The sequence below is a fragment of the Bidens hawaiensis genome, unplaced genomic scaffold (assembly GCF_021521415.1).
Source record: "Bidens hawaiensis isolate Kalapana, Puna unplaced genomic scaffold, B.hawaiensis_p1.1 tig00004105_1, whole genome shotgun sequence".
Lineage (NCBI taxonomy): Eukaryota > Viridiplantae > Streptophyta > Magnoliopsida > Asterales > Asteraceae > Bidens > Bidens hawaiensis.
This window is the reverse complement of record NW_027491242.1, coordinates 708084-722997: the sequence shown is the minus strand read 5'-3', so window position 1 is coordinate 722997 and position 14914 is coordinate 708084. Positions and strand designations below refer to the sequence as shown.

At 35.4% G+C, this 14914-nt stretch overlaps 1 protein-coding gene and 1 pseudogene across 2 annotated transcripts; one reads left to right on the top strand and one right to left on the bottom strand.

The window, feature by feature from the left end:
- Positions 1-670: 670 nt before the first annotated feature.
- LOC143625493 (phospholipase D gamma 1-like) lies at positions 671-9482 on the top strand (annotated as a pseudogene). The gene is made up of 12 exons (XR_013152283.1): positions 671-957; positions 1125-1989; positions 5083-5217; positions 6222-6338; positions 6435-6629; positions 6711-6959; positions 7043-7111; positions 7592-7744; positions 7829-7977; positions 8065-8244; positions 8339-8536; positions 9119-9482. The product of XR_013152283.1 is annotated as a phospholipase D gamma 1-like (transcript).
- Positions 9483-10623: 1141 nt separating this feature from the next.
- LOC143625501 (hydroxymethylglutaryl-CoA synthase-like) lies at positions 10624-14802 on the bottom strand. Its single transcript, XM_077095821.1, has 11 exons — positions 14639-14802; positions 13488-13594; positions 13037-13313; positions 12794-12952; positions 12638-12711; positions 11934-12009; positions 11794-11849; positions 11612-11699; positions 11257-11397; positions 11034-11183; positions 10624-10835 (listed from the first exon to the last, which is right to left on the bottom strand). The coding sequence occupies exons 1-11, from the start codon at positions 14702-14704 to the stop codon at positions 10650-10652; spliced, it is 1380 nt and encodes a 459-aa protein (XP_076951936.1). The 5' UTR covers positions 14705-14802; the 3' UTR covers positions 10624-10649.
- Between the last annotated feature and the right edge of the window lie 112 nt (positions 14803-14914).

Genomic DNA, 14914 nt, shown 5'->3' with positions numbered 1-14914 from the left:
TTCTTTCATTTCTTACTCTTTCTTACGATAAAACTCTGGTTTTCGTCCATGTGATTTATTTAAATTTGATACTTCAGTCCAAAAGTTTAAAATTTGTTATTTTCGTCCCTAATGTTTCATTTACATTATATTGCAATTTTCGTCTATAAGCTTTCGTTTTCATTGCGATCTTCATCAATTTGGTTTGTTAAAACTATGTTATTTCATTCCAAAACATGTCAACTAAAAGGACGAAAATTGCAACAAAAATGGAACCTTAGGGACAAAAATAGCAAGTTTTAAACTTTTGGACTGAAATGACAAATTTGAATAAACCACAAAGACGAAAACCGTAGTTTATTCTTTCTGTCCGCTGTATTAGCTTCTAAACTAGAAAAACAGGGTTTTTTTTATGTACGAGTCTCATTTTACTGTCTCCTGAAAACAATTCAATCGCGTCTAAATATCAGACTCATCTTCGGTATCTTATCATAGACGTACATAAAACTAAAAATCTCAGTTATCAGTTAATTCGGTTTGGCGATTATAGGGTCATCGGTTAATTTCAGTTGACGGTTAATATTAATAAACAGTTAAAGGGGTAGTTATGTCATTTTGTAATTCTTTGATATATACATGTTGCTCTCAGCCACCTAATAATAATATCTTTTATTATGTTTGTATATGAATAATTGAGCAGAGCCAAAACAATTTGCACCATGCATCAGTCTTCAGTAAGCAACAAATCGAAGCAACCTAGCTGCTTCTTCTTCTTCTTCTTCGCATTTAATTCACCTTTTAAAGCTTCAATTTTGCGAGTATTATATCTGCCCACCAAGTGTTTGATAAAATGTCTAACTGAAGTCAAGATTTCGAAACACTTTAGTGTAACCAGTCTTGTAAATTGGGTATTGATTTTATTGAGTTTGGTTCATTTCCAAGGTGGGATTTTGTGAGATTTAAGTCTGCTCACAAGGTGTTTGATAAAATGTCTAAGTGAAGTCAAGATTTATAAAATCTTGATTTTTAACAGGTTTTGGGGACTGTGTATTGATTAGGGCTTATTGATTGTCCAATTTGTGTTCGAGCGGTTCGGTTTAATCGAATTTGATTAGTTTCAAAGGTGGGATTATGTGAGATATAAGTTTGGATAAAATGTCTTAATGAAGTCAAGATTTTGAAAACCTTGATTTTAACACATCTTGTGAATTGGGTAATGATATGGCTGAAGTAGGGTATGATGGATCACAACATGGACAAAGCGTGCAAGTTCTTCCATTCAAGACCTCCAACTCGTCTCTCGCAGTTCTGTTACTGCATGGGAATTTGGATATTTGGGTGAAAGAGGCCAAAAACCTGCCAAACATGGACAAGTTTCACAAGTTGTTTGGTATAGTGCCTACTTTTGGTGGAGGGAAGAAGACAGAGGATGGTAAGCCTGTAAAGGAAACAAGTGACCCTTATGTGACGGTTTCGATTGCTAACGCCGTGATCGCACGAACCTTTGTTATAAGTAATAGTGAAAACCCTGTTTGGATGCAGCATTTTTATGTGCCGGTTGCACATTATTCTGCCGAGGTGCAGTTTGTTGTAAAAGATAGTGATGTTGTAGGTTCACAAATCATAGGGGCAGTTGGTGTGCCGGTTGAGCAGTTGGCTTCCGGGTCACTTGTTGAAGGTACTTTCCCGGTTTTAAACGAAAGTGTAAAACCGTGTAAGCGTGACGCGGTGTTAACTTTATCGATTCAGTACACGCCCATGGCGAAAGTGCCACTTGATCATAACTCTAATGGTGTGGCGGGTACTTATTTTCCGCTTAGGAGAGGGGGTAAAGTGACACTTTATCAAGATGCTCATGTGGACGAGGGACACCTTCCAAGTACGGATCTTGATGATGGTTTGAAATATCAAAACGGTGATTGTTGGCATGATATTTGTGAGGCTATAAAGCAGGCAAGACGGTTGATCTATATTACGGGGTGGTCTGTTTTTCACAGTGTTCAGTGTTGGGTTCGTAGGCCTTGTTGGCCCGGTTTATTATATGAAGTCAAAAGAGGAGACGGGTGTGGGCGGTCGGGCCCAAGCCCGGCCCGGTTTAGATTTCTTGCATAATAATTTACTAACCCTAGTTCAGTCTCTATATAAACAACATTATGTACTTGTAATATTGGTCACTCAATAAAGATATACCTAGTTGCCACCCGTGGACGTAGGTCAGTTTAGACCGAACCACGTTAAATCCTCGTGTTCGTTTATTGCTTTCGTGTCGTGTTCGGTTTCGTGTGTGCGTTTAATCCTAACAAGTGGTATCTAGAGCTTAGGTTCGGATCACACGAAGAACACGTGAACCAGCCGAGTCACCGCCAAACCATCCAGCCGCCGCCACCCTACTGCGCTAGGGTTCCGCCGCCGCTACGGTTCTCCGATTGTCGTTAGGGTTTACGCCGCCGCTGTTTCGCCGCCACTAAACCCAGCCCGACGATCGCGACTAGGGTTCAATCCACCGCCATACACCACCGTAAGCCAACGCTTGTTGTTTTTTGAGTTGCAGAAGATAGGGTTGATCTAGGGTTTCGTTTTTTTGGCAGCCGCCAAATTAACCCAGCGGTCACCGGGTTCGTCTTGTTGGTCATCAGTTCGATTAGGGTTTGCCGGCAGTAGTGCCACCCTATTACCGATTTGTTCGATCGTCATTCAAGAAGCATCAACCGCTAAAAGTCGTGTCGGGCAGTCTAGCCGACAGAACTGAGTAACCAGCTGCCGTTACGGGTTTGTGGTCGAAGTATAAGTGTGGTAGCCGAGCAGTGAAGCCGGCCTGATTACCTGTTATCGCTGATCAGCTCCGGTGAAGCATAGTACGAGACATGAATGTTTGAATCAAGATCCTTTTTTTGTTGAAAAACAGTTGTCAAGTCAGAAGAAGCGTTAAAGAAACGGATAACCAGTTGCCAACCGCGTTTGTCAGGTTTTATCGTTTCAGTTTAAAATTTCAGTTTCTGATTTACAGTTCGTATTTCCGCTGCAGTTTAAATAGGTTGATTTTTAACAGAGTTCAGTAGAACAGTCGTTAAGTTCAGGCTCGTGTTGCTGTGTCTGTCTCTGTTTTATCCAGTTTTTCGTTTTAGTCATTGTCATGGCAGATGACGGAAAGTTTTCGATACAGAAGTTTGACGGACAGAAGTTCGGTTGGTGGAAGATGCAGATTGAGGCACTACTTTGTCAGAAAGACTTGGATGTAGTGTTTGAGGATGAAAAACCAGAAAAGTTGTCAGAAGCAGATTGGAAGAAGTTAGACAAGAAAGCTAGGGCTTGTATTACATTGTCGTTGTCGGAAGATGTGGCGTTTAACGTCATGAAAGAAACCACATCCCGTGGTATGATGGACGCACTATCCAACATGTATGAGAAGCCTTCGGCAGCGAATAAAGTCTATCTTATCCGAGAGCTAGTGACAACAAGAATGAAAGAGGGTGGGTCAGTTACAACTCATATCAATAATCTTAATTCGATCTTGTCCCGCTTAGTGTCAGTTGACATTAAGTTTGATGATGAAGTTCAAGGCCTCTTGTTATTATCCTCTTTGCCCGACAGTTGGTCGCAAACAGTGACTGCAGTTTGTAGTTCGTCTACAAATATTACTTTCGATGGGATTCGAGATCTGATTCTGGGAGAAGATTCAAGACGCAGAAGTTCAGGTGAATCATCAGGCAATATGTTAGTCACAGAAGGTAGAGGTAGGGGAAAACAGCGAGGCAGTGGGAGCAGGAAGAGGAGTCAGTCTAAGACTCGTAAGGATATTGAATGTTAGGGTTGTAAAGAGAAAGGACACTTCAGGAATCAGTGTCCGAATGGTAAGAAAGAGGTGAACGTTACAGAAGACGACACAGATGACGGGGTCAGTAGTGATGAGGCTTTGGTTTGTAGTGTTGAGAGTAGCGTTGATGCTTGGGTGATGGATTCTGGTGCATCGTTTCATGCCACTCACTGTAGTGAAACGATGAAGAATCTTAAATTTGGGGATTTTGGAAAGGTTCGACTAGCGAATGATGATATTTTAGAGGTTACGGGTATGGGAGACGTTGATTTGATAACTTCAGCCGGTACTTCTTGGACTTTGAAAGACGTGAGGGTTATTCCAAGTTTGAAGAAACGTTTGATTTCAGTTGGGCAGTTGGATGACCAAGGGCACGATGTTAAGTTCGGGAATGGGCAGTGGAAAGTAGTCAAAGGGAATCTCGTGGTTGCTCGTGGCAAGAAAATGGGTTCGTTGTATATGGTCGATATGTCACCGAAAGGAGTGGATCCAGTTTTGGTGAAAGACAAAGTCCGGTTCACAGAATCTTGTGGGCAGAAGAAGGTTCGTTTTGCAAGTAACAAACCCAGAGCCAAAGTGAAGATTCAGGATGAACGAGCTAGGAAGGTTAAATCAGTTGGGGGACATCGTGACAGTGGGAGCACAGGTCGTGTTTCAGTTACAGTTCCAGGTCGACAGTGGATTAAGAAAACCAGTATTCCAGCTGTAAAAGTCTCTCCAATGAATTACTTGCTGAATATGGAGAGTGTTTGTTCTCAGAGTATCTCGGGATCCGGTAGTTTGTTTCAGTGGGAGCCGGTAGGGACAGAGAACGGGTCAGGGGCAGTTTCAGCCATGACTGACGTGTTGGAGCTCCGGGGAGCTTCAACGGGCCTTCTGGTTAATTGATGAGAAGGCGGTGGCAACTAGAAGAAGTTTAATGTTCAGATTACAGAAGTACAATCAGGAGTGCAGACGAGAGTACTCAAGGCCTCCGAGTGGGAGATTGTTGGGTTCGTAGGCCTTGTTGGCCCGGTTTATTATATGAAGTCAAAAGAGGAGACGGGTGTGGGCGGTCGGGCCCAAGCCCGGCCCGGTTTAGATTTCTTGCATAATAATTTACTAACCCTAGTTCAGTCTCTATATAAACAACATTATGTACTTGTAATATTGGTCACTCAATAAAGATATACCTAGTTGCCACCCGTGGACGTAGGTCAGTTTAGACCGAACCACGTTAAATCCTCGTGTTCGTTTATTGCTTTCGTGTCGTGTTCGGTTTCGTGTGTGCGTTTAATCCTAACATTCAGCTTGTTCGTAATGGTGACGGTGCGAAAGATAGTTATTTAGGGGATCTTTTAAAAGCTAAATCTTCAGAAGGTGCAAGAGTGCTTCTTCTTGTATGGGATGATCCTACTTCTAGAAGCATTTTGGGAATAAAAACAGTACGTGCCGTTCAATTATGTGGAAATTTTAATATTTATCCTAAAAGGTTCAAAATTTTGTATTGCATATATATTCTTTCATGGCTCTAAGATATTCGGTACTTTATAACATTCTGTTGAGATGATTTAAGTAATAACGTTGTTCTTTTAATCATTTATCTAGGGTACATACTTTTATAAGTGAGTATTATATTTTATCTATTATTAAAACAGATAATTATGCTCACTAGAATGTATAGATATACTACTTTTATTATAAAATGGATAGAATGCAAAAATGATATTATGAAATCTAACCAGATGTATATATAAAGCTTTGAACTTTTTGGAGAATCTACATGAAATTGTTCCTTTTTTGTCATTCTTGGACATTTGGTCACATTTGCATTCGATTTCCATCTGTTAAGTAAGTAACTGGTTTATTTTATTCGTTATGTCATTGATGGACATGATACATTCAGTGTAGTAAAAACGCAAAAAAATGGTATTATGAAATTTAACAGGATATATATAAAGTTTTGAACTTTTAGAAGAATATATATGAAATTATTTTCATTTTTTGTCATACTTACATATTTGGTCACTTTTGCATTCCATCTATTAAGTGACTGGTTTATTTAAGTTATTATAAAATGGGTAGATATGCTACTTTTAGTGTTGTAAACACGGATATTATAAAATTTAACGGGATATGTATTAAGTACTGAACTTTTAGAAGAATATATATATGAAACAATTCCTTTTTAGTTTTTTTCGTACTTGCATTATTTGGTCACATTTGCATTCAAACTATATAGTAACCAGTTTATTCTATTTATCATAAAATGGATACAAATGCTACTTTTGGTTGTAAAATTTCAATAATGATAATGCAATTCAACAGGAGTAATATAAAGTTTGAACTTTAAGGACAATATGTTTGATCTTATTCCTCTTTTGTCATGCATATTTGGTCACATTTGCATTCCATATATTAAATTGCATAATTTGTTGAACTAATGCAGGAAGGAGTCATGCACACCAACGATGAAGAAACTAGACGTTTTTTCAAGCATTCTTCTGTGAAAGTACTACTATGCCCTCGCTCTGCGGGAAAGGGGCGTAGTTGGGCCAAGAAACAGGTTTGATATTATTAATATGTATAAAAGATAACATACCCATTATCTTTGATATTTTGTGTTTTAAATTTTAATTAAGTGAATGACTTTGGGTTGCAGGAGGCAGAAAAGATCTATACCCATCATCAGAAAACGGTTATAGTGGACGTCGATGCGGGTAATAATAGAAGACGGATAATGGCGTTTGTTGGAGGTCTTGATTTATGCGTGGGCCGTTATGATACTCCATCACATCCCATATTTAGCACATTACAAACTTTGCATAAAGATGATTATCACCAACCTAATTACACAGTAAGCACTTCACTCGGTTACCATATGTGTTTGTTTGGTTCTACATCCATTTAGTTTCACCTACATATTACTTGGTTATAGGGGCCCACCAAGGGTTGTCCTAGACAACCATGGCATGATTTGCATAGTCGAATCGAGGGTCCCGCTGCATACGATGTGCTTCAAAACTTTGAGGAAAGATGGCGGAGGGCTTCAAATCTACAAGGAATTTGTAAAATGAAGAAAACGGTTGATGATGCGTTGCTCATAGTAGAACGGATTCCCGAAATTGTAGGAATTGATGATGCTCATTGTACAAATGAACAAGATCCTGAGGGTTGGCATGTTCAGGTGTGTTTTTAATTAAATAGTTTTAAAAAGGTATAATGTGTAACTAATTTTTTTATTTTGTATTTTCTTTCAACAATATGTAGGTCTTCCGTTCAATTGACTCCAATTCTGTTGAAGGTTTTCCTAAAGACCCGAAGGAGGCCACATTCAAGGTATGGCAGTTTTGAATATTTTTGAGCTGGAAAAATGGGTTTTTAAATGTATTTATAGATTTGTAGGTGATTTATAAGCCTGATTATAAAGCTAGGTAAGTCGCAGGGATGGGAAACAAATTGTATTTTGATTTGATTTTTCTCAGTAACTTGTATTTAGTTTTTTTTTTAATTCTAAATTCGCTGTTTTCTTCAGTTTTTTTTTTGTTTACGTTCTCATGTAAGTTTTATTGAAAACCGAATTGTATTAAAAAATTAAAGTAACTTTTTTTTTATTTACAAGACCAAACATTACTTTATTTTGCATACAGCTCGGTTTTCAATATAGAATGACATCGAAATGTAGACAACAACATAAAAAAATTAAACAAACCTACGTAATTAAAATTTTTGAACTAAGTATTACAAGGTATTAAAGAAAGTATGTTTAATTAGAATTTTTCGTGGGTCGCATATTAATATATTTCTATACTGCAACAGAATTTGGTATGCGGGAAGAATGTGCTAATAGACATGAGCATACATTCTATACCGCATATGTGAAGGCAATTCGTGCGGCTCAACATTTTATATATATTGAAAATCAATACTTCATCGGTTCTTCGTTTAATTGGAGTAACCACAAAACTTTGGGTAAGAAATATCAACTATGTAGGCCAATCTATGGAGGCTAATAATATTATTATTAGATTATTAAAAATGAATGTGTTTTTGCAGGTGCAAACAATTTAATACCAATGGAAATTGCTTTAAAGATTGCGAGTAAAATAAGAGCCCATGAGAGGTTTGCTGCATATATTGTGATTCCAATGTGGCCCGAGGGTAGTCCGACAAGTATTTCAACTCAAAGGATTCTGTTTTGGCAGGTAATTTAAGTTATATAACTGTCTTTTTGAAACTAATATTTACCAAAATGTAAATTCAATAGTGAACAAAATGGTTATTTTGGGCAGAGTAAGACAATGCAAATGATGTATGAAGTGATTTACAAGGCATTACAAGAGGTTGGGCTTGAAACTGTGTATGATCCTCAAGATTATTTGGTGTTTTTCTGTCTTGGCACTCGCGAGTCGTCTCATGGTTCGAAACCGAGTTCAAATGGAATATGGTCTAATGTCTCAAATTCCCCTCAAGTAAGTTATATTATTTTTTCACATTTGTTTTATATATATTACTGTTTTCTTGATTTTTGTCCAACTAACGTGTTTTTTTCTTTCTTTTACAAAGATGCTTAGTAAGAAGAATCGACGGTTTATGATATATGTACACTCGAAAGGAATGATAGTGGACGATGAGTTTGTGATAATGGGATCTGCAAACATCAACCAGCGTTCATTAGAAGGTTCTCGAGACACTGAAATCGCAATGGGTGCATATCAGCCTTCTCATACATGGGCTCACAGGCGTCGTAGTCCACGCGGGCAGGTATTGTTGCTTTCTCTTATTTTAATTAGAAGCGTCAAAATTATTTAGCGTGTTGGCATATGATTAGAAAAATTTTATTATTTAGGGATAACTTATGAGGAAGTCATCAAAGCATTCAACTTTTTTCTTATAATGAGTACTCTTTATTCCAATATTTGACCAAATACATGCCGGATGACAAAAATGCCCTTGAATTCTTATTAAAATTAACAGTTTAAACCTATTACATGTTAACACCTCGTAAAATATATTTTGCATTTTGCAAGACTGTTAGGGCATTATTGTCACTTAACATGTTTCTGGCCAAATTTAATATGCTTTATGTAATAACTTTTAACTATTTGTACAATTTTTATGCCAAAGTTTAAAATTTTAAAAACGAATTGCCATAGCTTAAACATGATTGCTTCAAAAAGATTAAAAAAAAAACAATATTTTAATTTAGAATTTTAAAGTATTGTAAAAAGTCGAATAACAATTTTTTCTGGTTCAACGAGTTGTGTTTGTGTCAACCCGTTTAGCAACCCTAGTTTGCGTCTTACTCGTTTGTTTTTACTAAAGCATAACATAACTTTTGTGCAGATATTCGGGTACAGAATGTCCCTATGGGCGGAGCATATCGGTGGACTTGAAAGCTGTTTTGAGGTACCCGAGAGCCTCGACTGTGTGTGGCGGGTCAGATCACTGAGTGAACAAAACTGGAACCAGTATGCAGCCGATGAAGTGACCGACATGAAGGGTCACCTTCTCAAATATCCAGTCGAAGTTGACCGAACCGGTCAGGTGAAGCCTCTTCCTGGCTGCCCAAATTTCCCAGATATGGGTGGCAACATTGTGGGCACTTTTGTTGCCATTCAAGAAAACCTCACAATTTGATTTAATTTTTTAAATTTAAATTTGAAAAAAAAGCACATTTTTATGTTTTGTTATTTGTTGATATCCATGAGTGCTGTATAGAAAATTCATGTTTGTTAATTTTGATGATAGTATGATTGTATTAAAAGATTGCATTATGTGATGTGTGTTTGTTCTTATTAGTAAATCTTTATATTATTAGTTTTATAAGGTCTATTCATGTAGGGTATATAGAATATACCATGTGATGTGTGGTACTTAAAAACTTTATTTATTTTTTTATTATTATTATTATTATTTTTTTATTAAATGAAAACCATATCTTGACCAATGATCATGTAAGAATTATGGTTCAAAACATTCCTGTTTGATAATTGTGGTTTGATTTTTTTAGTCATGTTAACATTATTAAAATCCTTCTGCGCAAATGCGCAATGTATGTCACGTATTCATTCAAAGACATGTCATGTAACGTTTAAAAGCACCTTCATTTGCAGAATTTTCGAATAATCCATTTATTGTTTAATAATTATTTATCTTTTTCAAATCATCACCATGTTTAAATTTATTTTTGTTTTGTTTCATTTTATATAAATAAATATAATAAAGAACTATTTTCATTATTTATTAATAAAAGTTATACTCTATTTTATAGAACAAATGTCCTTAGGCACATGACAAATCTTAGATCCAATCTTGGTTAGGACCATCAAATTTAATAACTTTATTAACCTTTGTCTTCTTATATTAACTTTAAAAAACCACACCTTTTGTTATCTGTTTTATTTATTTATTTTAATTTCAACATGTTAAGTAATATATATATGTTATTATTGTTAATAAGTGAATAAAACAGTTTTAAGAATCAAACATTTAAGTACACTCTTCATGAGTTGGTTATAAACCGTCCAGTATAATCAAATTTTGAATTGTCATGTCTAACTTGTTTAATATACAAGTCGTGTTTGAGTTGACATATTTAATTTATTTATCTCGTTTTAATAAACATCTTTAACACGGATAAGTATATGATTAACATTCAAAATCATCGATTTTTAACCCGTTAATCTAAAACCAACCAACCCATACGATTTCACGAACAACAACGATGGATATAATAATAATAATAATAATAATAATAATAATAATAATAATAATAATAAATATAGATTAAAAATACATCAACACTAATCAAATAACAAAACACAACAAATCACATATAACCAAAACCATACCATACTGCGTTAACTCGCTACCTTCAATGACCGTTGGCCACCTTAATCTCCTCCTTTTTCGCATAATATCTCCTATACTTCGAGTCAACATGAGTAAGATAATACGTGCCCGGAGCAAGTTGACTCGTGTCCTTACTCGTCACATAATCCTTACCACCGTATCTATGCTCCATCACATGCATTAGCTCCACAAACTTTTCAGGCTCAAACTACACAAATATAGTTAATGAGGAAAGTTAACGTAAAAACTAAAAAACGTGCTAACTGTACGAATCAAGCAGTGTAATTATATATCTTACACTACACTATAATTACAGTATGTTGTATATATAGTTACACTACTTGATTCACACAGTTAACATGTTAATATAATAATGTATCAAATATGACCGTTACCAAACAAATACCTCGGTTCTTGTCTTCAACTTATGGTCAATATTCATGACCTTTGCAATGTTTGACAAACTAAAAGGCGATTTTCCTTCGGTAAGATGTAGTGAAAACATTGTGGCGGTTAATCCACTTCCGTAAGAGAACATCATTACACGTTTCCCGTCCTAATATTATTGGTTGAGAGTCGGTAAATGGAGATTTTTTAAAAGGGTAAATATGTCAAAAGTGGTAACATACCAGAGAGGTAGACTTGTTGTGAACGAGGGAAGCGAATGCAGCATATAGAGATGCGGTGTACATGTTTCCAAGTTGTTTGGGAACTAAAGTTCCCGGTTGAACCTTTTTGTCATACTCGGGTTTTGCTACTTGTTGGGATGCCTGTAAAATTATCGGTTCGTTAGATTTACATAAATGGTCCTTTTGGTATGCTCATATTTCACTTTTGGTCCCTAAGAAAGTACGCTACAAGTTCAAACGTAACACAAATGGTCCCTGACACGGACGGACAGTTAACCTTTTCTATTAAGTGGTGTGAAATGACCAAAATGCCCCTTACTATTAATTTACTCTTTAACTAAATTTATAAAATCACCTTTTCAAGATCACGGCTTTGGTAGCTTTCGTCACCTTTTAAAGATGTAAACGGTCCTAGCTTCTCTTTGGCAGATTCATCAACCGAGCTGCAAATAACAACCAACCTTTGTTTGATAAATGAATAACAATGTAAATGGGAATTATTAAAGAAAATAATAATCTAGCATATCTGGTCGTCACCTGGCGTTTCTAGCAACATCATCGAACACCAAGCGTGCAAAGCTCTTCTGTACAAGCTGCATAATTTCAAATAAACGTTGTAAATATATTTTTTTTTAAACTTTTTGCAAATTTATTAAGAATATTGTTTAATAGTTAACCTTGTTATATGGACTATGAAATACAAAATAGTCAGCATCAGCCATTGAGAATTGCTTGCCTTGCAATTTCTCATACCTATACTTAGCAAAGTTTTTGTCATACATCTAGTAATATATATATATATATATATAGGATCAGGGTCATGTGAGAACTATTTGAAAATTGAGAACCATGAGAACCATTTTGGACCACAAAAAACCCAAAAATGAAAACAAATCATAAAACAAAAAAAAACGCAAAAATGAAAAAAAAAGTAAAAAAACAAAATTCTTATTTAACATCCCGGTTTCATATATTAAAAAAAAACCGCCTCTTTTAGCTAAATTATACATATATGTATAATATGTACATATATGTACATACATGTTTTCTTATACACAAATGTACAATTTAAGGTAAATGATAATGTACATATGTGTACATTACACAACTAGAGATTAAATGAAATTATACACATGTGTATAATACGAAGTTTTTTTTTAATTATGAAACCAGAATGAAATATAAGAATTTTGATTTTTTTACCTTTTCAAATTTAATTTTTTTTAATTTATAATTTTTTTAGAGGTTTTTTTAGTGGTCCAAAATGGTTCTCAAAGCTCTCAATTTTTCAAATGGTTCTCTTAGGATCCTTACCCTTATATATATATATTGCGTATGAATGCATATTAGTATATATTTTGTATAGTAACATAAACCTTACTTTTTACAGTATCCCATGTAGCAAGAATCAAGTGCCATGAGATAACATGTTTGAGACAACTTCCCATCAACAACCTACACGACACAACGTCCAGTTGTTAAATCCACAATTCGGTTAACCGTTTTATCTAAAAAATAGATAATATCAATATAATACCGGATATTCACTTGCAAGATCAGGCTTGTAAAAGTCATAAGCATGAGACATATGACTAGCCCTAAACTTGCTTTCAAATGCAATAGGTGCGTCCGGACCTATAAGCATAGCAACCGCACCTGCCCCACCCGTTGGTCGAGCCGGTCCCTCAGCGTACACCTGGTCAACGTGATTTTCAGTTAGCAGTTGACCATTTACAAAAAAAAAAAAAAAAAAAAACTTTTTTACAAATTTTAAACTTACTGCACTGTCAGTGGAGACAACGAGCCCGTATCGACCATCCCATGAACTACTTTCCACCCAATTCACACAGTTAAACAATGCTGCAGTTCCACCATAACACGCGTTGGTTGAGTCAACGCCTTCAATGTCAGTGTTCCCGCAGTTCTCAAAGATTTTCATCAAAAATGTTTTGATGGATTTGCTCTTGTCGATCACGGTTTCACTACCGACTTCCAACCGTCCGATTTGTTTTGGATCAATCTTGTACTTCTCTAGTAGTGAATTGACAGCTGTCAATCTGAAAATCAGTGCATCAGTACTTGTGACATATACATTCATGTTACTAAATATTAATAAAAAAATCCATTTCCAATAATCATGAAAAAAATAACAAAACCGAACCGAAGAATATGCATTTTTTTATGTATGCAAAAAAACATGGATACGAAAAAAACGAGTACGAATAACGAACCCCATAGAGATGACATCTTCAACCTCTGAACAAAACGCCATGCAGTCCTGTCCGAGACCGATGGTGTACTTTCCTTTACTTGCTCCATCAAAGTTTTCTAAAACATCCTGTAAATTAATCACCGAATAATAATTAAAACCTCATTTCTAGTAACCGAGCTTGAAATACTCAAGTCGCGAAAAAAAATAAAAAAATTTAAAACAATTTTATGATGCAAAAAATGAGCACAAGTAAGTATGAACTTATATTGTAATTGGATCCAAACATCAAACTTGTAACTTGTTAAGAGGTCAAATACAATAAAGTCAAACTTGAGTCGCTTGTGAGCTAACTTGAGATCAGATCGATAAAAAGCTTGAAAAGAGCCGAGCCTTAACAAGCCCGGGCCTCGAATAAAGTTGTTTAGTTTTCAAGCCTGAGCTCGACCCTTGTTTTGGAAGATCTTTTAGGCTCGTTGAGCTTAGTATATTTTTTAAAATTTTAACTCTTTCAGGCTTCTATGCATTAATTCCACATTGCTGGAGCCGAGCTTAGGCTCGTTTAAGGTTTTTCTTAAATGATATAAAAATAATTAAAAGTGTATACAAATTAGTAAATAATAAACGAGCCGAGCTCAATTTTGAAAAAATGACTCACGAGCCGAGCTCCCAGTCAAGCTCAGTTCGGTTCATTTGCACCTCTAAATCCAAACACAAACAACAAATTCTCCAATAACTAGACAAATCCAAAATTATTACGTTTTCCGTTGTTATGCAAACACCATTTTATGCTTATACAATCACGAATTCGATCCGTTCCCATAACACAGAGTGTTGTCATAGCATGTCAGATACGACACAATAAAATACTAGTACATGTTATGTTATGCTAAACAATAATAAACTCTTAAATAACACAACAATCGTGTCATTTTTTCTAAACACAAACCAATGTAGAAACACGTTACAAGGATTCACAATAAATATCAAATATCAAAAGTTCAAAAAATTATAAAATCAAATCATAACATCCACTAAACATGACATATTTTTATTTTATTTTTAACTAAAAAGAAATAAAAAAAACAAGTTTAAACATGTCTTAAATATATCGACTATTTAAAAACATAACATGTCAAACTCCGTGTCGTATTATATCATGTCATATCGTACCTGTTGAATACAAGTAGGAGGGAAGTAGATTTCAATGGCGAGGATTCCAACATTTTGTGGGGCCATCTGTTTATTATATTATTATTAATCTTCAAACAACAAATATAACAGAAAACACAACAGATCAAACAAGGAACAAGCAACTACTAACTGTTGTTGTTAATGATGTTTGATTTGATTTAAGAATCTTTTTATTATCAGAGAGATGAGATGAGGAGGCGTTACATGTTGGTGATACATATATATACAGCAGTCATGAGAACTTGCTGACAATGG

Coding starts and splice junctions, on each gene's coding strand:
- LOC143625501 (XM_077095821.1), bottom strand. CDS start 14,704: ATGGCCCCACAAAATGTTGGAATCCTCGCCATTGAAATCTACTTCCCT. Junction 13,314..13,487: donor GAAGATGTCATCTCTATGGG/GTTCGTTATTCG, acceptor ACTGATTTTCAG/ATTGACAGCTGTCAATTCAC. Junction 11,850..11,933: donor TTCATAGTCCATATAACAAG/GTTAACTATTAA, acceptor GAAATTATGCAG/CTTGTACAGAAGAGCTTTGC.